Source organism: Chlorocebus sabaeus, chromosome 18 (genome assembly GCF_047675955.1).
Source record: "Chlorocebus sabaeus isolate Y175 chromosome 18, mChlSab1.0.hap1, whole genome shotgun sequence".
Lineage (NCBI taxonomy): Eukaryota > Metazoa > Chordata > Mammalia > Primates > Cercopithecidae > Chlorocebus > Chlorocebus sabaeus.
In genome coordinates this window covers 17,584,864-17,610,381 of record NC_132921.1, presented here as the reverse complement: position 1 = coordinate 17,610,381, position 25,518 = coordinate 17,584,864, and the positions used below count along the sequence as shown (strand labels likewise).

Sequence of the window (25,518 nt, the reverse complement as noted above, 5' to 3'; positions counted from 1 at the left end):
CTCTCTATGCTGTATGGTAGACAGCCTTTTGCTCCTAGGCTATAAACCTGTGCAGCGTGTTACTGTACTGAATATTGTAGGCAGTTGTAACACAATGGGAAGTATTAGTGTATCTGAACTTCTAAACATAGAAAAAAATTATAGTAAAAATACAGTATAAAGGATAAAAAATGGTACACCTCTCTGGGGTACTTACTGTGAGTGGAGTTTGCAGGGCTGGGAATTGCTTTGGGTGGGTCAGCGAGTGAGTGGTGAGAGAATATGAAGGCCTAGGACATTACTGTACACTACTGTAGACTTTATAAACACTGGACACTTAGGCTACACTAAATTTATTTTTTAAATAATTGGATTAGGCAATAGGAATTTTTCACCTCCGTTACAATGTTATGGGACCATCATCCTATGTGTGTGTGATCTGTCTTGGCCAAAAAGTCATTGTGTAGTGCATGACTGTATTTTAAAGATAGGGCAGAGGTGGAGCTTGGATTGGGTCTGGGGAGTGTAAGAGAGAGGAGTTGAGGAAGAGGCCTTGGGTTTTGATCTAAGATACTCAATGCGTGGAATCGCCTTTCCCGAAGATGAGTTAATCTTAGAAAAGTAGGAGGAGCCGTTAAAGTAGAGCTGTGGAGTAGTGGACAGATGACCATAGGAAACTGGAATCAAGTGAAGAAGACTGGGCTGAAGATAGAAATTAGGAAGTTGACACTATGATGTAATCAATCTGTACTTTACATAATTACATATATTGATAAAATGTATCATGCTAATTATATGCAAATAGATACTTTTTTTTTTTTTTTTTTTTGGAGACGGAGTCTCGCTCTGTCACCCAGGCTGGAGTGCAGTGGCCGGATCTCAGCTCACTGCAAGCTCCGCCTCCCGGGTTCACACCATTCTCCTGCCTCAGCCTCCCAAGTAGCTAGGACTACAGGCGCCCGCCACCTCACCCGGCTAGTTTTTTGTATTTTTTAGTAGAGACGGGGTTTCACCGTGTTAGCCAGAATGGTCTCGATCTCCTGACCTCGTGATCCGCCCGTCTCGGCCTCCCAAAGTGCTGGGATTACAGGCTTGAGCCACCGCGCCCGGCCCGCAAATAGATACTTTTTAATAGTTCTCTTGTGCTAAGTACTTGTCTAAAATAGTCACTTTTGTTTGGAATTCGTATCTCATGTGATTCCCTAGTACACTGTACTTTTTCTATTATAGTTTCTATAAAATTATACTGTAATTGCCTGGTTATTATTTTACTAGACTTTAAGTTTTTTGAGGGCTGGAATCTGTCTCGTTGCCTGTCTACTGCCAGGTATAGAGATGTTCATGTAGATCATATAAAACTCGATTTAATATGAGTTGAAATTTAATAGTGAGTACCACAATATCAAATGTTTCTAAATGTGAATTTTTAAAAATATGTTTTATTTGAAGGCTAGAAGCCACCACTGTTCCATTTTTAAACAAAACTGTTGCTTCAAACAAAAAAATAACTGAATGTTCTATTCTTTCCACTTTCTTTTTCCCCAAGGGGATTACCTCTGGGGAAGACAAGGCCTAAGTGGTATCACAATGGAAATTAAGTCAGAACCTCGTAATTATTATTTTAGGGCTTCCAAATCATTAATTTGGGAAAACTTCACAAATAATTCTGCTGTGAATATCTCATCCCATCCAAAGTTGAGTATTTCCACAGATATACACAATGTAAGTATCAAAAAGGTAACAGGCCAGGTGCAGTGGCTCATGCCTGTAATCCCAGCACTTTGGGAGGCCGAGGTAGGTAGATCACAAGGTCAAGAGATGGAGGCCATCCTGGCCAACATGGTGAAACCTCACCTCTACTAAAAATACAAAAATTAATCCGGCGTGGTGGTGGGCACCTGTAGTCCCAGCTACTCGGGAGGCTGAGGCAGGAGAATTGCTTGAACCTGGGAGGTGGAGGTTGCAGTGAGCTGAGATGGCGCCACTGCACTCCAGCCTGGCGACAGAGCGAGACTGCATCTCCAAAACAAAAACAAAAACAAAAAAAGACATTGGCGTTTCTCAGTATGTCTTACAACTCGGTGTTGGGGCACTATTCTTTTATAAACATTATTTTTTTTACCCTAGTTGCTGGTTAAATGAATGTTTGCCAAATAATTATGTTCTCTTCAGTGTTTTACAACGAATATGCAGATCTTTTGTACATGTGTTAACATTTTAGTTCACTTTCCAGTTGGTTTATTTAGTTGGTAGGTATTAGCTCTATTTGGTGTTGTGAGTAGGTTGCAAAAGTTTATAAGATTGTTGAATATGTAAGATTGTGATAGTCTACAGGGTCCGTCTTTGTGGTTTTTAAGTCTTTTCTGAGTGCTAAGAGAGCTTATCTAGTTAAATAAACAGCGAGGCTTATTTAACTTAGAGCTGAAGTAGTAACACTGGGACAATCTACTCATACACTAATGATTGGACTTTAGCCAAGAAATTGCCCTACTATGGACAAAAATCACTGCGTCCTTTCTGTATCTATAGTAGTTTGAATTTCCAGATACAGTGCATAGAGGCATGATACTTTGGTCTTCTAGGGCATTTGACTTTAATATTTAAAAGTCAAAATGCCATATTTGCCTAGCAATCTATTTGGAGCTTTGCTGGTAAGAAGTGCTTGATCTCAAGTAAGATTTAGTGATTAAGTAAGTTTTTTTTTTTTTATGGTAATCTTAATACAGTGTTCCTCTTTTATCTTGGGAGAATTTGTTCCAAGACTCCCAGTGGATGCCTGAAACTGGGGATAGTACTGAACCCTCTATATACTATACATAGGGTTTTTTTCCTATATAAACATACCTGTGATAAAGTTTAATTTATAAATTAGGCACAGTAAGAGATTAACAATAACTTAGAATAAAATAGAATAATTATGAGTATACCATAATAAAAGTTATATGTACGTGGTTTCTCTCTCTGAGAATATCTTACTATACCATACATATATTCTGACTGAGGCTGGCTGTGGGTAACTGAAATCACAGAAAGTGAAATCGTGGATAAGGGGGACTACTGTACTCTCACTGTGTTGTGTTGAAAATATGTGAAAGCAATATTGAACAAAGGTAGTACTGTAAATAATTATTGAGTTAAAGATAAAAACGTCGTAAAACCAAAGAAAATGAGACCTATTTAGATCTGAGGTCAGTAGTGTAGGAGATTATTGTCCCCAAATTCAGTCCAGCTAAAACCTCAGAATGTGATCTTTGGGTCTTTACAGACATAATTAGTTAAGATGAGGGCATACTGGATTATAATGGACGCTAAATCCAATTACTGGTCCTTATAAGAAACAAAGAGGACACATGGAGATACACACAGAGAAAAAGGTGAAGACAGAGGCACCAATTGGAAAAACCTGTTGGTGTTTTGCTGGGTTTGAGGATGTCCGGAAAAGTTGCTCTTTCCTGTGGGAAACATAATTCAGTAGTGGAAACATGCTTATTTTTGCTCATTTTGATTGATAGCTGGTTTAGAACTGCTGGCTAGAAAGAACTGGTAACATTACAGAGGGATCTGGAGTCAGAAAGAAAATTCATGCTATTTGACCTAGCAGTTTATAGAATGAAAAATCAGAAACAGTCTTTAACAATGAAGAAACTAGTAAACAAATTGATAACTTACAGAATATTTTGCAGTCCTTTGAGATATAAAATGACAACTTAGAAAGGTGTGTATGATACAAAGGTATGTATGAAGGGGTTAAAGCAGGATGTAAAGTTGTATGTATATTATGATTACAACTATGTAAAAAGGTATGCAAATTTTTAAAATGGACGAAAATTCACCAAACTGTTTACTATGAAGATAGTAGGATTATGGTTATATTGTTGTTGTGTGTGTGTGTGTTTTTTTTAACTTTTCTTTTAAACTTTTGATAATAGGACTGTATTTATAATAATTGGAAAACATTTAAGTGAAAACTCTATGGATTTTATGTGTGGTTCTAAGAAGTTTTAAAACAAAGCTTCTAAAATTTCCAAAAAGTAAATCTTAGTAGTAGGCTAATTATAGGAGGTTTTATAATTTTTAAAAGAGATTCCTAATAAGTTGAGAGAAGCCATCTATTTGGAATGGGTTTAAGGTAGTTTTCTGATGTCATGTCTGTACAAGATAGCTTCTTAAGGTCATTTTTTGAACTTTTGAATCTAGACTCAACATATTTAATGTGATCAACTTTGTAGGGAAAAGGGCAGTGAGCTGATTATTATCTAATGCAGTAGAGAGGAGTGGAACATAAAGTTTTTAGGAAATTGTTTTGCTCTTGGAATTTTTGTTTATAAAAGACTAATTTAACCAATAGCAGGGTGTATTACACAGTAGAAAGTAAACTCTATAACCCAACCTCCTAGTTAGAACCACTGGAAAAGAATTTTTAATTATATTGGGACTTACGTGATTGTAGGGACATGGCTCTTAATCATTGTCTGAAGTCATCTTGGCCGAAGTCTGTTTACAGCAAAGAAAACTGAAATGTAGTTGTTTTTTTCACTGTTTGAAGAGAGATAAACAGTGGTGTAGATTATCTCAAAATCATTCATGCTTGGCTTTCAAATTTTTATTGTAGTATGTACTTAGGAGTGTGTGTGTGCTCAGAAGAAACACCACAGCACTCCTAATAAAAGCATGTCACTGTGAAAACTTGACTCAGCTGGAGCTGTGGAGCTGTCTAGCTTCATCATCCTGATTTCCACACCCACAGCAGTGTGCATTACCCCTGACATAGTCATAGTTCTTATCTAAAGGAGGTAGCTAGGTATGTGTGTTCCTTTGGAACAGTTAAGAGTAAATAGGGGTATACTGGACCTTAGACAATTCCAAGAGTTAAGATTGAGTCATTCCTAAGGCCTCTAAATCCTCATGACAGAGTGTAATTCATATTTTTTCTGAGGCTGAAATTTGAGTTAAGCCCTCCCTGAGTGAGGCCTGCTGCCCAGCTTCATTGTTTCAGCGAAGTTCAGTTGTGTCTCCTCGCTCATGACATTGCACACTTTAACTTTTGTGCCTGTGACATTTTTTTGTGTGTGTGGAAAAGTACCACAAAAATAAATTAAGCTGGGAAAGCAGGTGATTTAAATCCTGAAGTCCACAAAAGTGATGGTTTCTAGGTAGAATATAGAAGTTGTAGGTAACTTCAGAATGTTGAATGTGGTGGAAGCTAAACCTATGGAACTAAACAGGTCTACCATCTGTTACAATGGAAATGACAGCAACAAGAAGGTAGTGAGTGTTTCAGTGATTATTCCAACCAATGAAAATTTTGCTCATCAAATAAGAAAGAAAACTTGAGAATGCTGAAAGGACTCTTAAGGTATTGTGTGAAGTTATGCACAGGAAATGTGAGAAGTAACAGATGGTGAAGACATTGAACTGACAAGTGAAGGTTGGTTTTGCAAATTTCAAATATGTTTTGCCAGATATGAAGTTAATAGTGGGAGGCTGCCCCAACTCACTATATATTGCTTCTGGAACTGAGCTGAAGAAGCTCATACAAGGGAGGAAGGGCTATGGTCTGTATGAATTCAAAATTGTAATGAAACCCACATTTGAAGAAGATTTCTCATACATCTCAAACATACACATCCCAAAAAGAGATGTGAGCATCAGGCATTCAGGACTACTGAAGAATAATTGTGATCTGTCCATGGAATCAGGTAATGGAGGGAACTTGAAAGATGCCTGAGAACTGAATCTAGTTCCTTTTGAGGAAGAGAGATGGGGGAAGGAAGGAAGAAAGAGGAGAGTAGAAAGTGTGGGCAGCACCTGATCTCTCGTCCATTATGCCCCGTGTTTGCCTCACTCTTCTCTCTGACCTGATTTGCTTGCTTCTTTGGTCTAGGTTATAATTAACCAAATCCTGATGATCCACCAGGTCAAGTTGGTTAGTTATGTTAGTAACGTAATACTGTGTAACTTGTCAAGTTGTGGTCCCCAGATCTGCAACATCTGCAAAATCTCAGGCGCCTACCCAGAACTATTGAATGAGAAACTCTTGAGTGGCAGAGCCCCTCAATCTCTGTTTTAGCAAGACTTCTAGGTGGTTTTGGCACATGCTCAGGTTTGAAGCCTTTCGTTCTAACTTGTCTTCATTCAGCCTTTCCCTTTCAGCATTTAAAGTTATTATTTCCTGCACCACTACACAAATATACAATCAGTGATCATGTTTATAATTTTGATTTTGTATTATTTTAAAAGTTCATGGCTCATTTTACTGTAGTTTATGTGAGAATTTTCTTGGGTGGATTTTTTTTTTCCTTTTTAATTACTTTAGCCCTATGTTTGCAGAATCTTTAGAGATATAAAGTGGTACTATTTTTCGGTACTAGTTAATCAGTATTACAAAGAAAATTATAAGCTGTAGGCATATTCAGGAATTTAGAGATTATCGAAAGTTTCAGGGCATGATATTTGTCCAGGATAAGGGTCTATGGTAATTTGGGAGATACAAATAAACCTAATCAAATTGAATAGCTGTCAGTAAGAAGCAAGATTTGCTGGGCAGTTGACTTTATATATTTTGATCTGATGCATAAATTAACCCTCCCAAATCTATTTAGCAGCTGGTTGTCATTTCCATTAGCTAAAAAGCAGCTAGTCTTAAATCTGTTTCAAAGCTCCTGCCAGCACTCCTCGCTGAGCTTCTTTTAGCCTCTCAGCTCTGAGACACAATTCCCAGATGCAGTTTAGTGCTCCCCTAGACCTCTTACGGAGTCATTTCAGTCCTTCTGCTAGCTCTTGAAATGACCCTAGGCAAGTAATTTAATTCATTCTTTCTGTCACTGGTCCTAGTGAAGAAGGATTTAAGTATTTATATGCAGTAAGAAACATGCTTTAGAGTTTTATCAGTCTAAGCTCTGAAGGTAAAGAGGGTGAGGTGAGAGTTGAGCGTTTTCACTCATTCGACCATTTTCAGCTCCAGGGACATGGTAAATTCTTCCAGTAGCTTTCTATAGTGATCATACTTTTCCTAGATTTTGGTGCAGTATTTATCATGAGTACTTTCACTCTCTTACATTTTAGAAATTCTTGTGATTGCTTAATGTGTTGTCCTTATTCTTGTTTTTGACTATTTCTAGTTATAGTAGATTTATACAAAGACGTATAAATTTTGTAGACTCTTTTAGGGAGGTGTAGGTTATTAAAGTTTTACTATGTTCAGTAAATAGAATTATGTGAAACCAACATAGTAAAGTTGTGTGTTTTTGCCCCAGAACTTAGTAGTTTAAAACACCAAACACTTATCTCTGAGTTAGGAATTCAGGAATGGCTTAGCTGTGTAGTTCTGGATCAGGGTCTGTCTTGAAGTTTGCAGTCTGGCCTAGGGGCTGGAGTTCTCTGGATTTGACCGTGGCTGGAGGATGTTTCTTTTTGTTTTTGGTTTTTTTGTTGTTGTTGTTTTTGTTTTCACAGAGTCTGGCTCTGTCGCCCAGGCTGGAGTGCAGTGGCGCGATCTCGGCTCACTGCAAGCTCCGCCTCCCGGGTTCCCGCCATTCTCCTGCCTCAGCCTCCCGAGTAGTAGCTGGGATTACAGGCGCCCGCCACCACGCCTGGCTAATTTTTTGTATTTTTAGTAGAGACGGGGTTTCACCGTGTTAGCCAGGATGGTCTCGATCTCCAGACCTTGTGACCCGCCTGCCTCGGCCTCCTAAAGTGCTGGGATTACAGGCGTGAGCCACCGCGCCCAGCCTTGAGGATGTTTCTAATATGGCCTGCTCACATGGCTGTTGTTAAGAGGCCAGTTCCTCACCTTGTTGGCCTTTTCAAAGGATTGTATGAGTATCCTCATGACAGGGCAGCTGGCTTCCCCAGAGGGAGTGATCCTAGAGAGAGAGAGGGAGGAGGAAGCTATATGCTTTTATGACCTAGTTTCAGAATTCACAAGCTGCTGCTGTCACTTCTACTATATTTTGTTTGTTAGAAACCAGTCACTAAGTGCAGTACAGACACAAAGGAAGTGGAATTAGGTGCTCTCTTTTGAAGGAAAAAATTTAAAATAATTTGTGGACATATATTTAAACTTTAAATTTGTGCTACCCTTTTCCTGATATTTGAATGAATACATACCTATAAATTGTATTTATTTACAATGTCAGAATTATGCCATACCTGTAGTCTAAAACAGACATTTTTCTGTTGATACTCTATGGTAACCATCTTTTCAGGTTGGCAGTTACTTACCGATAGTATTGTTTTCAAGTGATTCCTTATAATTTCATTATAGATACATTCTACTTTAACCAGTTTCCTATTGTTGAATGTTGAGGAGGGTTTTTAATGTTTCTTCACTATAAATGATATTACATTGGGTATTCTTTACATACATCTTTGTAAATTTAAGTTTTTTTTCTTAGATTAAGTGTCTTGAAGTTGAAAAGAGTACAAACATTAAGGCTTTTGAAATCTGTTTTCAAATTGCCCCTCAGAAAGGTTGTGTTAATGTACACTCATACCAGAATTGTATAAGAAGTTTGTTTCTGGCTGGGCACGGTGGCTCACGCCTGTAATCCCAGCACTTTGGGAGGCCGAGGTGGACGGATCACGAGGTCAGGAGTTCAAGACCAGCCTGACCAACATTGTGGAACCCTGTCTCTACTAAAAATACAAAAAAAATTAGCCGAGTATGGTGGCATGTGCCCGTAATCCCAGCTACTTGGCTGCGGCAGGAGAATCACTTGAACCTGGGAGGCAGAGGTTGCAGTGAGCCAAGATCATGCCATTGCACTCCAGCCTGGGTGATAGAGAGATACTCCATCTCAAAAAAAAAATAAAAATAAATAATAAAAACATAAGTTTCTTTTTTTTCCTAAAACTTTATGCAGTGGTGAGTATTATTAGTCTTTTAAAATCTTTGCCAATTAGAGAAGTGGTAAATGGTAGTAGTTTGTTTTAGTTTTTACTATTATCAGTGGCAATTTGGGGAAATGTTTTTTGTCTACTTGTACTTATATGAACTTGCCTGTTTATATATGTTTATTTTTTCCATTAGGGTACTGTTTTGTAAAATTATTATATTAAATAAGACATCATTTCTGCCACATTTTGCAAAAGTGTTTTCCAGTCCTCTTTGAAAATTTAACATTTTTGTGTAGCCAAATCTATGAGATTGTCTTGGGTACTTTTAGCTATTTAAATATTTTAATAGTAGAGACAAGGTCTTGCCCTGTTCCCCAGGCTAGAGTGCATTGGTGTGACTTTGATTCACTTCGGCCTCACCTTCCTGGGCTCAGGTGATCCTGCCACCTCAGCCTCCAGAGTAGCTGGAACTAGAGGTGCAAGCCCCCACACCCAGCTGATTTTTGTATTTTTTTGTAGAGATGGACGTCTCACTGTGTTTCCCAGGCTGGTCTGAAAGTCCTGGATGTAAGCAGTCCTCCTGCCTCGGTCTCCCAAAGTGCTGGGATTGTAGGTGTGAGCTACCATGCCTGGCTCTGTGAAACTAAACTAACACAGAAATGATACAAATGATAGACTTAGTTACCAAGGACAATTTAAGCAGCTATTTTAGTTATGTTCCGTATATCCAGGGAAATAAAAGAAAGCGTTTGCATATTAAGGAGAGACATGGAAGATACGCACGTGTGTGTGTGAATGCATGTGTGTATATGTAGGTAAATACACACGCATACATACACAGATTGAATTTATAGAGATGAAAAATACACTGGAAGAGATTAACAATAGATCAAACACTACAGAAGAAAAGATTAGTGAACTTGAAGATACAGTAATTGATTACCAATGATGAAACATATGGAATAAAAAAAAACCCATGATGAACTGTGGGATAACTTCAAGTGTTTGTAATTGGAGTCCCTGGAGAGACCTTGTGAGGTCAGAAAAAATATTTAAAATAGGGGCTGAAAAAATGTCAAATTTGACCATAAATCTAAGAAGTTCCACAAACCTTGAGCACGTGAAACATGAAGTGTGCTAAGAAGCATGATTACGTTGCTTAAAACCAGTGATAAAAAGAAAAAATCTTTAAAAAAGCACTGAGAGAGTGCTGAACATGCTAGGACTTAAGAATAGCAACAGACTTTTTTTTTTTTTTTTTTTGAGACGGAGTCTCACTCTGTCGCCAGTCTGGAGTGTAGTGGCGAGATCTCGGCTCACTGGCTCACTGCAACCTCTGTCTTCCAGGTTCAAGCGATTCTCCTGCCTCAGCCTTCTGAGTAGCTGGGACTACAGGTGTGTGCCACCATGGCCAGCTAATTTTTGTATGTTTAGTAGAGACAGGGTTTCATCATGTTGGCTAGGATGGTCTTGATCTCTTGACTTTGCGATCTGTCCGCCTTGGCCTTCCAAAGTGCTGGAATTACAGGTGTGAGCCACTGTGCCCGGGCCAGACTTCTTGACAGAAACAGTGAACAATAGAAGTCAGTGGAAGAGATCATTCTGAAAGAAAAAAGCTTTTGACCTAGAATTCTGTACACAGTGAAAATATTTTTGGGCCAGCCTCAGTGGCTCATGCCTGTAATCTCAACACTTTGGGAAGCCGAGGCAGGTGGATCACCTGAGGTCAGGAGTTCAAGACCAGCCTGGTCAACATGGCGAAACCCCATCTCTACTAAAAAATATAAAAATTAGTGTGGTGGTGGACACCTGTAGTCCTGGCTACTCGGGAGGCTGAGGCAGGGAGAATTGCTTGAACCTGGGAGGCAGAGTGAGCCAAGATTGCGCCACTGCACTCCAGCCTGGGTGAGAGAGTGAGACTCCATCTCAAAAAGAAAATATTTTCAAAAAAACAAAGGAAAAGGAAGACTTTCTCAAATTTACAAAAGCTGAAAGACTATCAACAGCAGACCTGTGCCATAAGAAATGTCAAGCCCTTGAAGTCAAAGGAAAAAAATAACAGGTGGAAATCTGGATCTACGTAAAGGAATGAAGAACACTAGAAATAATAAATATAAAAGACTTACTTAAAAAATTCTCTTCCAAGGTAATGTGTTATTTTAGTAAAGACAACAATAGTATATTGTGGGTGGGCAAGGGAGAGGTTATAACCACTGGAATGCCAGAAAATGGTTAACAACCTCCTCTTTGCCTTGATGGTAGCATTTGCCAATTTCCATGCTGTAAATATAGCCACAGGGGTGGTTTTCAGGCTGCAAACATGATGTCACTAAATGTAGAGCTGGGAATAGATACACAGTAATGTACCGTTATATAGTATTTCTAACATTAATGTACAATAGATGTATGTGTTAGATAATAGTAAAATGTAGTAAAATAATTAGGATGTGATGAGTTTTGAGTATTTATTACTGAAAATTCAAAAACCAACTGTGAACCAGTATAAACCAACTCGTGCATACCACTGTCAGTAACATGTAAGGGAAAAAACAAATGGCAACAATAGCACAAAGACTAGGAGAACGGAAATGGCAGTGTATTATCCTAAGGTTCTTAAATTGTACATGAAGTGATACAATGTTATATTGGTAATGGAAATGGAAGTGTACTGTTGTACTGTACTAGTTATGGTGTTCATGAAGTGGTATAATATTACTTGAAGGTAGATTGTGAGTTCAAAATGTATATAATGAACCCTAAGCAACCATTAATAAGAACGCAGTAGGGAATGTATTGTTAATATGCCAACCATGGGGATAAAATGGAATCAGTTAATACAAAACAAGGCATAAAATGAGAAAAAACAAACAACAGATGGGATAAGTAGAAAACAAAAAATAATATGGTAGATTTCATTCATACACATCTATATTTACATTATAAGCAGTCACATTAATGTGAAAGGAGTAAATGTTTCAGTTGAAAGACAGATTATCAGATTAAAAAAAGTAACTGCTGCCTACAAGAAACCTATTTTATTTTATTATTATTTGTTTATTTAGAGACAGAGTTTTACTCTTGTTTCCCAGGCTGGAGTGCAGTGGCGCAATCTCGGCTCACTGCAACCTCTGCCTCCCAGGTTCAAGCGATTCTCCTGCCTCAGCCTCCCAAGTAGCTGGGATTACAGGCGCCTGCCACCACACCCAGCAAATTTTTGTATTTTTAGTAGAGACAGGGTTTCACCATGTTGGCCGCCATACTGGTTTCGAACTCCTGACCTCAGGTGATCCACCCGCCTCGGCCTCCCAGGTGCTGGGATTACAGGTGTGAACCTCTGCACCTGGCCAGGAAACCCATTTTAAATATAAAGATCATATAGTTTCAAAGTAAAAAGATGAAAAAATGTAAATGTTGGTAACACTGATTATAGGAAAAATAGAGTGGCTATATTTGCATTGACAAAGTAGATTTTAGAGAAAACAGTATAATCAGTGATAAAGAAGGTCGTTTTATAATGATGAAACAATCCATACATCAAGAAGATATAACAATCCTAAATGTTTATGCACCTAAATAGAACTTCAGTAGACATAAATCAATAGCTGATAGAACTGCAAGCAGAAATAGTTCCACAATTATAGCAATACCTTTCAATGCCTTTCTCTCAATCTTTAAAAGAATGTGTAGACAAAATTATTAAAAATATAGAAGACTTGACTAGCACTCTTAACCAACTGGACCTCAGTTTATAGAATAATGCACTCTGCAATAGCAAAATACACATTTTTTTTCAAGTACATATGGAACATTGATATGATTAGGCTTTGTGTCCCCACCCAGATTTCATCTTGAATTGTGATCCCCACAATCCCCACGTGTCAAAGGAGAGACCAGATGGAGATAACTGAATCACGGGGGCAGTTTCCCCCATGCTGTTCTTATGATGGTGAGTGAGTTCTCATGAGACCTGATGGTTTTATAAGGGGCTCATCCCCTCTTCACTCAGCACTTCTCCTTCCTGCCACCTTGTAAAGAAGGTGCTTTACTTCCCCTTCCACCATGATTGTGAGTTTCCTTAGGCCTCCCCTGCCATGCTGCACTGTTAGTCAGTTAAACCCCTTTCCTTAATAAATTACCCAGTCTTGGGCAGTTTTTTATAGCAGAATGAAAACTAATACAAACATTAACCAAGATAGACTGTATTCTACACTATAAAACAAGTATAATAAGTTTATTTTGTTTTAAATTCAGTACTGTAAGACAAGGCAGAAACAAAATATTTTAAAAATCAATTCCTACAAAGAGCATTCTCTGACCACAATCTTGTGGAATTAAACCGGAGACCAAGAAAAGAAAGATAGCTGGAAAATCCTCAAATATGTGTAAATTAAATTACATACTTCCCAAATAGCTATGTGTGAAAGAAGAAATAAAAAGGAAATTAGAAAGTACGATGAACTGATGAAAGGTTAAAACACAATATACCAGAATTTGTGGGATGCAGTTAAGCAGTGCTTAGAAAGAAGAGAATCTCAAAATTAGTAGAAGATGGACCCAGTGTATTGGCTCCCTGTAATCCCAACACTTTGGGAGGCTGAGGTGGGCAGATCACTTGAGTGCAAGAGTTTGACCCCAGCCAGGGCAACATGGTGAAACACTGTCTTTAAAAAAGAAAAAATATATATTAGTAAAAGAAGCAATAACAGTGATAAATGAAACAGAAAATCAGTGAACCTGAGGAACATGGTGAAACCCTGTCTCTACAAAAAGTACAAAAGTCAGCCGGGCATAATGACATGCGCCTGTAGTCCCAGCTATTTGGCAGGCTGGGCTGGGAGAATCACTTGAGCCTGGGAGGCAGAGGTTGCAGTGAGGCGAGATCACGCCACTATACTCCAGCCTGGGTGATAGAGTGAGACCTTTTATCAAAAAAAAAAAAAAAAAAAAAAAAAAAAAAAAAGAAGAAGAAGGAAAGAAAGAAAGGTAAAAAGAAGATCAGCGAATTTAAAACCGTTAAGAAGCTTAATAAAATTGGTAGTTCTCTAACCAGACTGATCAAGAAAAGATAGAAGAATCAAGTTACCAATATCAGGAATGAAAGAGGTGACATCGTTACAGATTCTATAGATATTGAAAGAATAATAAGAATATATGTTCTGCTTTTTTGAGACAGAGTCTTGCTCTGTCACTGGGCAGGAATGCAGTGGCGCTGTCTGGGCTCACTGCAACTTCTTCCTCCCACGTTCAAGCAATTCTCCCACCTTCTACTCAAGCCTCCTGAGTAGCTGGGATTACAGGCGCATGCCACCATGCCCATCTCTACAAAAACAATTTTTTAAAATTAGCCAAGCATGCTGGTGTGCACCTGTAGTCCTAGCCACTCAGGAGACTGAGGCAGAAAGATCACATGAGCCCAGGAGTTTGAGGTTACACAGAGCCATGGTTGTGCTCCTGCACAATGTGGGCTACAGACCAGGACCCTGTTTCTTAAAGCAAAAAATTATCATTAAATTCATCATAATCATCTTGGTGGCAGAAACAGCCTTTGAGGAATTCCAATATCCCTTTCTGATTTAGAAAAAAAATAACTTGGCAAGTTAGGAATAGAAGGAAACTTCCTTAGTTCGATATAGAGCATCTGTAGAAAATATACAGCTAATAGTGTTTTATTCATTTATTTGGCTTTTTTTTTTTTTTTTGAGACGGAGTCTTGCTCTGTCACCCAGGCTGGAGTACAGTGGTGCAATCTTGGCTCACTGCAAGCTCTGCTTCCCGGGTTTATGCCATTCTCCTGCCTCACCCTCCTGAGTAGCTGGGACTACAGGCGCCTGCTACCACGCCCAGCTAATTTTTTTTTGTATTTTTAGTGGAGATGTGGTTTCACCGTGTTAGCCAGGATGGTCTCCATCTCCTAACCTCGTGATCCACCCGCCTCGGCCTCCCAAACTGCTGGGATTACAGGTGTGAGCCACCGTGCCCAGATGCTAATAGTGTTTTAAATGGCAAAAATGTGAATGCCTCCCCCTTAAGATGCCTTAAAAAGGAAAGAATGTCTGCTTTCACCACTTCTGTTCAAGGCTGTAGTAGTGAGGTAAGCAAAATAAATAAAAGGCGTCTAGATTGCAACTCTGCTTTTTTACAGAGTAAGATTTATACTACCTGGTTTCACTAATAATTTTAAAGATTATTTTAAAGATAATTTTAAATGTAATCCAGCATATAAACAGAACTAAAGACAAAAACCACATGATTATCTCAGTAGATGCAGAAAAGGCCTTTGACAAAATTCAACAGCCCTTCATGCTAAAAACTCTCAATAAATTAGGTATTGATGGGACGTATCTCAAAATAATAAGAGCTATTCATCACAAACCACAGGCAACATCACACTGAATGGGCAAAAACTGGAAGCATTCCCTTTGAAAACTGGCACAAGATAGGGATGTCCTCTCTCACCACTCCTATTCAACATAGTGTTGGAAATTCTGGCCAGGGCAATCAGGCAGGAGAAAGAAATAAAGGGTATATAATTAGGAAAAGAGGAAGTCAAATTGTCCCTGTTCGCAGGTGACATGATTGTATATTTAGAAAACTCCATCATCTCAGCCCAAAATCTCTTAAGCTGATAAGCAACTTCAGCAAAGTCTCAGGATACAAAATCAATGTGCAAAAATCACAAGCATTCTTATACACCAATAACAGAAAAACAGAGAGCCGAATCATGAGTGAATTCCCATTCACAGTTGCTTCAAATGGAATAAAATACCTAGGAATCCAACTTACAAGGGATGTGAAGGACCTCTTCAAGGAGAACTACAAACCACTGCTCAGTGAAATAAAAGAAGACACAAACAAATGGAAGAACATTCCATGCTCATGCATAGTAAGAATCAGTATCATGAAAATGGCCATACTGCCCAAGGTAATTTATAGATTCAATGCTATCTCCACAAAGCTACCAATGACTTTCTTCACATAATGGGAAAAAAATACTTTAAAGTTCATATGGAACTAAAAAAGAGCCCGCGTTGCCAAGACAATCCTTAGCCAAAAGAACAGAGCTGGAGGCATCACACTACCTGACTTCAAACTATACTACAAGGCTACAGTAACCAAAACAGCATGGTCCTGGTGCCAAAACAGAGATATAGACCAATGGAACAGAACAGAGCCCTCAGAAATGATACCACACATCTACAACCATCTGATCTTTGACAAACCTGACAAAAACAAGAAATGGGGAAAGGATTCCCTATTTAATAAAATGTGCTGGGAAAACTGGTTAGCCATATGTAGAAAGCTGAAGCTGGATCCCTTCCTTACACCTTATGCAAAAATTAATTCAAGATGGATTAGAGACTTAAATGTTAGACCTAAAACCATAAAAACCCTAGAAGAAAACCTAGGCAATACCATTCAGGACATAGGCATGGGCAAGGACTTCATGTCTAAAACACCAAAAGCAATGGCAACAAAAGCCAAAATTGACAAATGGGATCTAATTGCTTCTGCACAGCAAAAGAAACAATCATCAGAGTGAACAGGCAACCTACAGAATGGGAGAAAATTTTTGCAATCTGCTCATCTGACAAAGGGCTAATATCCAGAACCTATAAAGAGCTCAATCAAATTTACGTGGAAAAAAACAACGCCATCAAAAAGTGGGCAAAGGATATGAACAGACACTTCTCAAAAGAAGATATTCATGAAAAAATGCTCATCATCACTCGCCATCAGAGAAATGCGAATCGAAACCACAATGAGATACCATCTCATACCAGTTAGAATGGCAATCATTAAAAAATCAGGAAACAACAGGTGCTGGAGAGGATGTGGAGAAATAGGAACACTTTTACACTGTTGGTGGGACTGTAAACTAGTTCAACCGTTGTGGAAAACAGTGTGGCGATTCCTCAAGGATCTAGAACTAGAAATACCATTTGACCCAGCCATCCCATTACTGGGGATATACCCAAAGGATTATAAGTCATGCTGCTATAAAGACACATGCACACGTATGTTTATTGCGGCACTATTCACAATAGCAAAGAGTTGGAACCAACCCAAATGTCCATCAGTGACAGACTGGATTAAGAAAATGTGGCACATGTACACCATGGAATACTGTGTAACCATAAAAAAGGATGAGTTCATATCCTTTGTAGGGACCTGGATGCAGCTGGAAACCATCATTCTCAGCAAACTATCACAAGAACAGAAAACCAAATACCGCATGTTCTCACTCATAGGTAGGAATCAAACAACGAGATCACTTGGACACAGGAAGGGGAGCATCACACACCGGGTCCTATTGTGGGGAGGGGGTAGTGGGGAGGGATAGCATTAGGAGACATACCTAATATAAATGATGAGTTAATGGGTGCAGCACACTAACATGGCACATGTATACATATGTAACAAACCTGCATGTTGTGCACATGTACCCTAGAACTTAAAGTATAATAATAATAATAAAAAAAGAAAGTTAAAAAGTAAGTAAGCCAGACTGGGAGAAAATATTTGCAAGTCGTATATCTTACAGAAGTCTGGGCACAGTGACTCAAACGCTTGTAATCCCAACATGTGGGAGGCCGAGGTGAAAGCATCATTTGAGTGCAGGAATTCAAGACCAGCATGGGCAACATAGCGAGACCCTGTCACTACAAAAAATAGAAAAAGGTTATCTGGGCATGGTGGCAGGCACTTGTAGTCCCAGCTATTCAGGAGGCTGAGGAGGGAGGATCATTTGATCCCAGGAGGAGGTTGAGACTGTAGCGAGCTATGTTTGTGCCACTGCACTCCAGCCTGGGCAACAGCAAGACTGTGTCTCAAAAAAAAAAAAAAAAAAAAGTATATCTGACAGAGGATTTATGTTAGGAATATCTAAAGAACACAACCCAATTAAAATTGAACAATAGATTTGAATAGTCACTTTGGCAAAGAAGATATGCGGATCAGAAACTTGTGAGAAGATGATTAGTCATTAGGGGAATGCAACTTAAAACAGTAGGGAGATACCACTACATATGCACTAGAATGGCTAAAAGTGTTGACTGGGGGCCAGGCACCGTGGCTCATGCCTGTAATCCCAGCACTTTGGGAGGCTGAGGCGGATGGACCACCTGAGGTCGGCAGTTCTAGACCAGCCTGGCCAACATGGTGAAACCCTGTCTCTGCTAAAAATACAAAAATTAGCCAGGCGTGGTGGCGGGTGCCTGTAATCCCAACTACTCGGGAGGCTGAGGCAGGAGAATTGCTTGAACCTGAGAGGTGGATGTTGCAGTGAGCTGAGATTATGGCATCGCACTCCAGCTGGGCGACAAGAGTGCAACTCCGTCCCAAAAAAAAAAAAAAAAAAAAAAGTTGATAGGGATGTGGAGCTTATGGAACCCTCTGCACTGCTGCTGGGGGTGTAAAATGGTACAAACAAGCCATTCCAGTCCTAGGTATTTACCCGAGAGGAATCAGAACATTTGTCTATACCATGACTTGTACACCAGTGTTCTCCGTCAAAATAATAATAATAATAATAATAAAGACTGTAAACAATTCAAATGTCCATTAGCAGATCAATTGTTAAATTATGGTATATTCATACAATGTAATACTACTCAGCAACAAGAAATAATGAACTCTTGCAACAACATGGAAGAAAGTGACAGAAACCAGATCATAGTTGCCTGAGTGTGGGAGAAACTCTGTAGGGGTGTAGGGAGAGAGAGAAATCACAGTGGGACATGAGGAAACGGCAATGATCAATATACTCATTTTCTGGTGACGGTTTCATGTGTGTAGATACGTCATATCTTATTTTATACTTTATGTAGTTTACTGTATGTCTTTTATACATTAATAAATCTGTAAAAAAAAGTGAAGATTTTTAAAAGGTGGACGTTTCTATCATAGAAAGCATTTTGCAAAAACCATTCATGACACTAGAAAAGTACTTCACAAAACAATGACTTTTTGGCTCTGAAAAAAATGACACGGTCTTACTCTGAAAATAAATGTTTAAACCATTCAGGATGTAAAACAACCACAACAAAGGCACACAAAGTATGTTGCTTCAGTTTTCTTAAAGTTTTCCTTATAATGGACCACCCCCACCCCCCATTTTTTTTAACAGTGGACAAATGAGCCAATATGTACTTTCTCTCTTTTTTTTTTTTTTTGAGACAAACTTTTGCTCTGTCACCTGGGCTGGAGTGCAGTGGCACAACCTCAGCTCACTGCAACCTCTGCCTCCTGCGTTCAAGTGATTCTCCTGCCTCAGCCTCCAGACTAGCTGGGTCTACAGGTGCCCGCCACCATGCCTGGATAATTTTTATATTTTTAGTAGAGACAGGGTTTTGCCATCTTGGCCAGGCTGGTCTCGAACTCCTGACCTCAAGTGATCTACCCACGTCAGCCTCCCAAAGTGCTGAGATTACAGGCATGAGCCACTGTGTCCAGCCCAATGTGTACTTTCCAAAATAATGTTTTACTTTTTGGTTAAGATGTTAGTTTTGGCTTTCTGATGTAAAACTGTAAATACTTTAAAAACCAGTGTATGTGTATAGATATATTAATATCTATCTATATATAAATATATACTATATATTTGTATAATATATACTTATATATTTATTTACATATTTTATATAATATATATTTATTCATATAAAATATATATATATATTTTAAAGACAAGGTCTTACTCCATGTCCCAGGCTCTGGAGTGCAGTAGCACAATCATAGTGCACTGCACCCTTGACCTCCTGGGCGCAAGCAGTCCTCACACCTCTGCTTCCTGATTAGCTGGGACTACAGGTGCCTGCCACCACTCCCAGCTAATTTTTTTATGGAGACGGGGTTTCACTATGTTGCTTAGGCTGGTCTTGAACTTCTGGGCTCAAGCAGTCTTCCCACCTTGGCCTTTTAAAGTGCTGAGATTACAGGCATAAACCATTGCACCCAGCCCAGATATATTTTTAATCATAGTGATTACAGTAGACCTATCACTGTAATACTCAGTGAGCTTTTTTTATTGGAAAAAATGTCTGTCAAGGTAAATATTATCTGTCTAAATAGTTTGCTACATGGGCTAGGCCTCCTGAGATAGGTAAACTATGTGAAGGAAGAGATAAGAAAGATCAAAGACAAAGTAATAAGCCAATTAAAGTAGAAATAATTTTGTAAGAATAAATTTGGCTATAGGAGAAGTTAATTTTAACCCACCCCTTTCTCATGTTTGGAATGTGATTTAAGGAAATGGAAATAGGCTCTTGTTATTGAGTGATTTCACCATCCTTTAATTCTCGTGGGTATGGTCAAATAAATCTGCTATAGTTATCTGCCAAATCTGATGCCTGTGCATATTAAAGTTGTTTTTTTTTTTTTTTTTTTCCTGGAGGTCCATTGCTTTCATCGTGTTTTTAAGGTAGTTTTATATGACGTGAAAAGGTTGAACTAGCTTACTTACGGAGATGACAATTAAAATCCTGAATTCATGAATGTGAGGAATACATTTGTTAGAAAATAAGCTGACCTTGGGGAATGACTTATTTTATTATTTTAGATTTATGGTCACAAAATATAACCATCTATTTGTGGTTACTGAAATGTAGGTCTCAGGCCTTGGCTACCAATATTTCAAATCTAGAGCTGTGGTAGTAGACAGAAATCTAAGTGATACTAATATATATGGTCCTTGGACTACATTTTTAGATATTTTGCTTTATATGGTTTTTGGACTACGTTTTTAGAGATTTTGCTTTAAGCAATTTGACGCAGAGAACATTTTCTTGATACCTCTAGCATCTAGCATAGTGGATTATAAGACATTTCATGCTCTTTTTTGCCCCCTCTTTAAAAAACAGTTTTGCTATGTGAAATAAGAACTGTCATTTTGGTGTGGGAGAGGAGCCTTGAGTATGTAATCAAGATCCAGAGGCTCTCCGGGCGCGGTGGCTCACACCTATAATCCCAGTACTTTGGGAGGCCGAGGTGGGTGGATCACAAGGTCAGGAGTTTGAGACCAGCCTGGCCAATATGGGGAAACCCTGTCTCTATTAAAAATACAAAAATTAGCCAGGCATGGTGGCGTTTGTTTGTAGTCTGAGGTGCTTGGAGGCTGAGGCAGAAGATCAATTGAATCTGGGAGGCGGAGGTTGCAGTGAGCCGAGATCATGCCACTGCACTCCAACCTGGGCTACAGAGTGAGACTCTGTCTAAAAAAATAAATAAATAAAATAAAATAAAATAAAATAAAATAATCCAGAGACCTTAGTTTGATTCTTTAGCATTGTGCTGTAATTTTCTACAAGTGGGCCCAACTAGTGGGCCATGCCTGGTTTTTAAATAGACTAGTATAAGATCACCTTACCTACCATGTGCCAAGTGTGTAAGTAAAAGAGGAAGTATATGAATATGTTTTCAAATCACTCTCTGTTGTCGTGTTTCTGTCTCAGCTTGAAATGTTTGCTTTTGCTGTCTGTTTTTCCTCCTGGATCATGTAAAAATGCCTTAAGCCTGTAGGGAATTAGAGTAACATTTCTAAAGTGAAAGTTACAACTGACCCAGCTTTAAACTGGCAGACATGAATTACTTTGGTATTGTCAGTGTTTATTAGAGCATAGGGCAACTGGAATTCCTCTGAGTTGAGGATTTTGAGAATTGGCAGGAAGAGCAAAAGTAATTCCTTATGTCATAGAACAAGGAAGTCTGATAAAAAGGAGGGTGCACCTGGGTGATTGTCTAGGTATATATTACCTCATTCATCTCCATATTCCCCAGGACCCAGTTAGTACACAGCCACGTCCTAAGGATGTGTCTGATCTGGGACACCCAGGGAGAGGACAGACAATAGGGATATTGAAATTCATTCAGAGCAAGACCAGAGGGATTTGATTCAGACTGGGATGTTCAGGGTTTTCCAAGGACAGGCTGATCTGACTCTTGGGCTCCAGGACAATTCAGAACTCTTGGGAATTTTTCTGACTAGGGAATAAAGAGCCAGAAGCTACTGATGTGTCCATACTCTTCTGTTAAAGATCCCTTCTGGCCTTTGTCCAGTCTGTCTGGTGATTTGCTCTAGGGCTTTCTGTAGGATATATATGGAGTTGGAGAATTGAAGGGCCAGCCCTTATGTACCCCTGTTCTCTTTTTTTCCAGTCTCTGGTTCTTCAAAGAACTGCATAAATGTTACAGGTTAACAAGTATTCTTGAAGCCACTCTCTGATGGACTGAATAAAATGCCTACTTCTTTGCATTTATTTGTGTGTGTGTGTGTGTGTGTAGATCAGATCCCTTTTTAGCATTCGTTTGTTATGTCAAGGAAATTGGATTTTGGAAACCCCGTAACCTATTGTCCATTGTTTTTAGTCCTTCATTTGCTTTTCATTTTTATTATTCTTTGTCTTTTCTTCTCTCTTCTTCCCCACAGGAAGAGAGTCTGTCATATAGTAAGGAGCTCTTAGATTGGAAACCCAGGCATCTTCCTTTCTAGGTATAAATGAGCTTGTGCAGAATGGGACATATGAATCACACTGTGTCTGATCCATCATTGGCAGCCCTTGGCTTGTCACATCTCACATCTGTTTTGAATAGTCTTCTGGGCTCCCTACTCATTTGTGGGAAAACTAACATGTGGTAGACAAACAATACAGTACCTTTCCAGTGAGAGCTCTAACAGTGTAGCTGTTTGCTGGGCATCTGGTTCAAGTAGCTGAATCACTGTTATACTTCATCCTGGCCCAGCCTCAGCAAAATTTTGTAGTGTGAAGTATTTATTTTATAAAACATTTTGATCTACTGGGAGAAAGAAGAAGTGGAATTCAAACCTGTGGCTTATTTCCTAACATCTGTGCCCAAAGTATGTATTGGAAAGGTTCAGATACTCTTTGGAGTTTCTTGTTATTTATTTTTAGAGCTGTTGTTCTTCCTGTTCCCTGTCTAATAAGTATTAGACATGTATTAAAACCACTTGCTATTTATGCTGATTTTTAATATTAATAAGAATGTAATTTATCTTGAACCTATTTATTTTGCTAGCCCTTGGCAACTAGTCCAACTCCTAAATAAATATGTTACTCCTGACTGGAGTCCTACTATAGTACATATATCTCTTATTAACTTATCTCTGGGAAGAGGCTTTGGTACTCTCTGAAATTATCTATTCAGTATCTAGAAATGCGGAAATACTGTTCTGGTTGCTTATATGACTCTGTCACTATGTTTGTGTGAATCACAGTAGTTCTCCCATTAAGTTGATAGGACTTGCCTGACTAATTCTGCCAAATTCATTTCCATTTGGGAAGTAAAGACTCTTTAGACCTTTCTCAGATCTCTTTCTGCCTTTCAGCCTCATTTCTTATTTCTCTGTTTCTGTGCTCCTTACCATGAGTCATAAGTATTGTAGGACGCATTCTTCATGGATTGCTGAGATAGTACTTCTAATAGGAAATAATAGTGTTTTTTAAGAAAAATATTTCCTTTCTAATGTTTTCTTTACAGTAAATACACATTGAATATCTGTAGAAGGAAAAATATCTGCAGTTAATTTTATTAAACTGATTAGTTTTATTAAATGTAAGATGTTGGATGTTATTCTCCTATCTCAGGCTGTAATACTTTCTTCTTAGTGTATTTAAATAACTCTATCCATTCATAAATATCATGAAGTCTTTTCAAACGTAAAATTAAATTGTGAAAGATATGCAAGAAAATAAAACTCCAACCCGGGTGCAGTGGCTCAGGCCTGTAATCCCAGCACTTTGGGAGGCTGAGGCGGACAGATCTCCTGAGGTCAGGAGTTCGAGATCAGCCTGACCAACATGGTAAAACCCCATCTCTACTAAAAATACAAAAAAAATTAGCCATGCATGGTGGCCGGCACCTGTAGACCAACTACACAGGAGGCTGAGGCAAGAGAATTACTTGAACCTAGGAGGTGGAGGTTGCAGTGAGTTGAGACCGCGCCACTGCACTCAAGCCTGGGCAACAGAACGAGACTCCGTCTCAAATAAAAAAGAAAAGAAAACTCCAGTTAAAACAGAGTTAAAATGGTGTTTTCCTAGGATTTTATGGAAAAGGCTCTTCACTTAATATTAAGTGTACATGTGGAGATGTAGTTCTTAACATAATTCCATTATGACAGTTGTCATCTCAATTATAAATTAGATTGAATTTATAATTTTCCCTTGAATTATTCCCTTGTTGTCCAGTTCTTATATTTGGTATGCAGATGAGTAGGAAAAGCTTCCATTTTAAAAGAATAACATGTTTGCTTGTGTTTATTTCAGGAAAACCTCACAGCACGGGTAGCTCTGAACGGATTCAGCTCTCAGGAATGTATAATGTCCGTAAAGGCAAAATGCAGTTGCCAGTGAACCGATGGACAAGACGCCAAGTCATCCTGTGTGGGACCTGCCTGATAGTATCATCTGTGAAAGACAGCTTGACCGGAAAGATGCATGTTCTGCCACTAATTGGTGGAAAAGTAAGTTAGTTAGTTTGTTTGTTTGTTTATTTATTTATTTTTTGAGTTGGAGTCTCGCTCTGTTGCCCAGGCTCGAGTGTAGTGGCATGGTCTCAGCTCACTGCAACCTCTGCCTCCTGAGTTCAAGCCATACTCCTGCCTCAGCCAGGATTACAGGCATGCACCACCACACCTGGCTAATTTTTGTATTTTCAGTAGAGACGGGGTTTCACCATGTTGGCCAGGCTGGTCTTGAACTCCTGACCTCAAGTGATCTGCCCGCCTCGGTCTCCCAAAGTGCTGGGATTACAGGTGTGAGCCACCGCGCCAGGCCGAAAATTAAGTTTAAAACAAGCAAAATACTAACAGGTTTCCCAGCATCAGTAAGGACCTTACTTTAAGCCATTTCTGTGATGTGGGGTAGATGATTTTTGACTCATCTGAGGTCTTATTCAGTTCCTGTTGTGGATGTTGTCGGTTGGTGGAACTGTGGAGAAAAAACAGTGCCATTGGCTCATATGAGGCCTTGATGATCATTGCTTCATTAGTTATGTGCATTGTACCTACTGGACAGAAAATAGGTAGAATTTCATTGTCATATTTCAGAGTTTAGATGACAAATTGATTACTTATGAGTTGGTGTCTTAAGCGTACATTTTCTAGTAGAGTCTACTGATCCTTAAATTTGTGAATTTAGAAACATTGACAAATGCTGAAGGTTTGAGTCTATAGTGCTTAAGTATTTGACCTCATTTTCCCCTATCTGTGTTTAGTGACCAGTGGGGTTAGCATTTTTAGTTTATTATGTGCCTAGTTATAAATTTTGAATCTTAAATGTTTCTCATTTTGGAGAAAATGTGATGCAACTGATATATTTTTGACATTATTGGTTTCTTTGCTTTGGGTATGTTAACTATTTTATTGCTATTATTTATAAAATAGAACCAGATTGCTTGAGAAAATGTTATATTCTTTTCTTTGTCAGAGTTATTAATAAAGTCCCAAGCATTGGTAAGGGTAGCATCACCATAGTTATATGTCATATTTCTTGAGTTTTAAGTAATATAATATGTTAATAAATGGAAATTAGGATTTGGATGAGAAAATGGGTCATTGGACGTTGGGGGCACATTAAACAAATACTTTCTTTTTCTTTTTTTCTTTTCTTTTATTTTTTTGAGATGAAGTCTTGCTCTGTTTCCCAGGCTGGAGTGTGGTGGCGCAATCCCAGATCACTGCAACCT

The 25,518-nt window shown here is 38.8% G+C and overlaps 1 protein-coding gene across 1 annotated transcript in view; it reads left to right on the top strand.

The window, feature by feature from the left end:
• Positions 1 to 25,518, top strand: part of PHLPP1 (PH domain and leucine rich repeat protein phosphatase 1) — a 266,455-nt gene that overhangs the window by 91,895 nt on the left and 149,042 nt on the right. Inside the window, exon 2 of the mRNA XM_008013868.3 lies at positions 24,099 to 24,295. Within this exon, the coding sequence (XP_008012059.3) occupies positions 24,099 to 24,295 (197 nt within the window). The remainder of the gene's footprint in view (positions 1 to 24,098; positions 24,296 to 25,518) is intronic.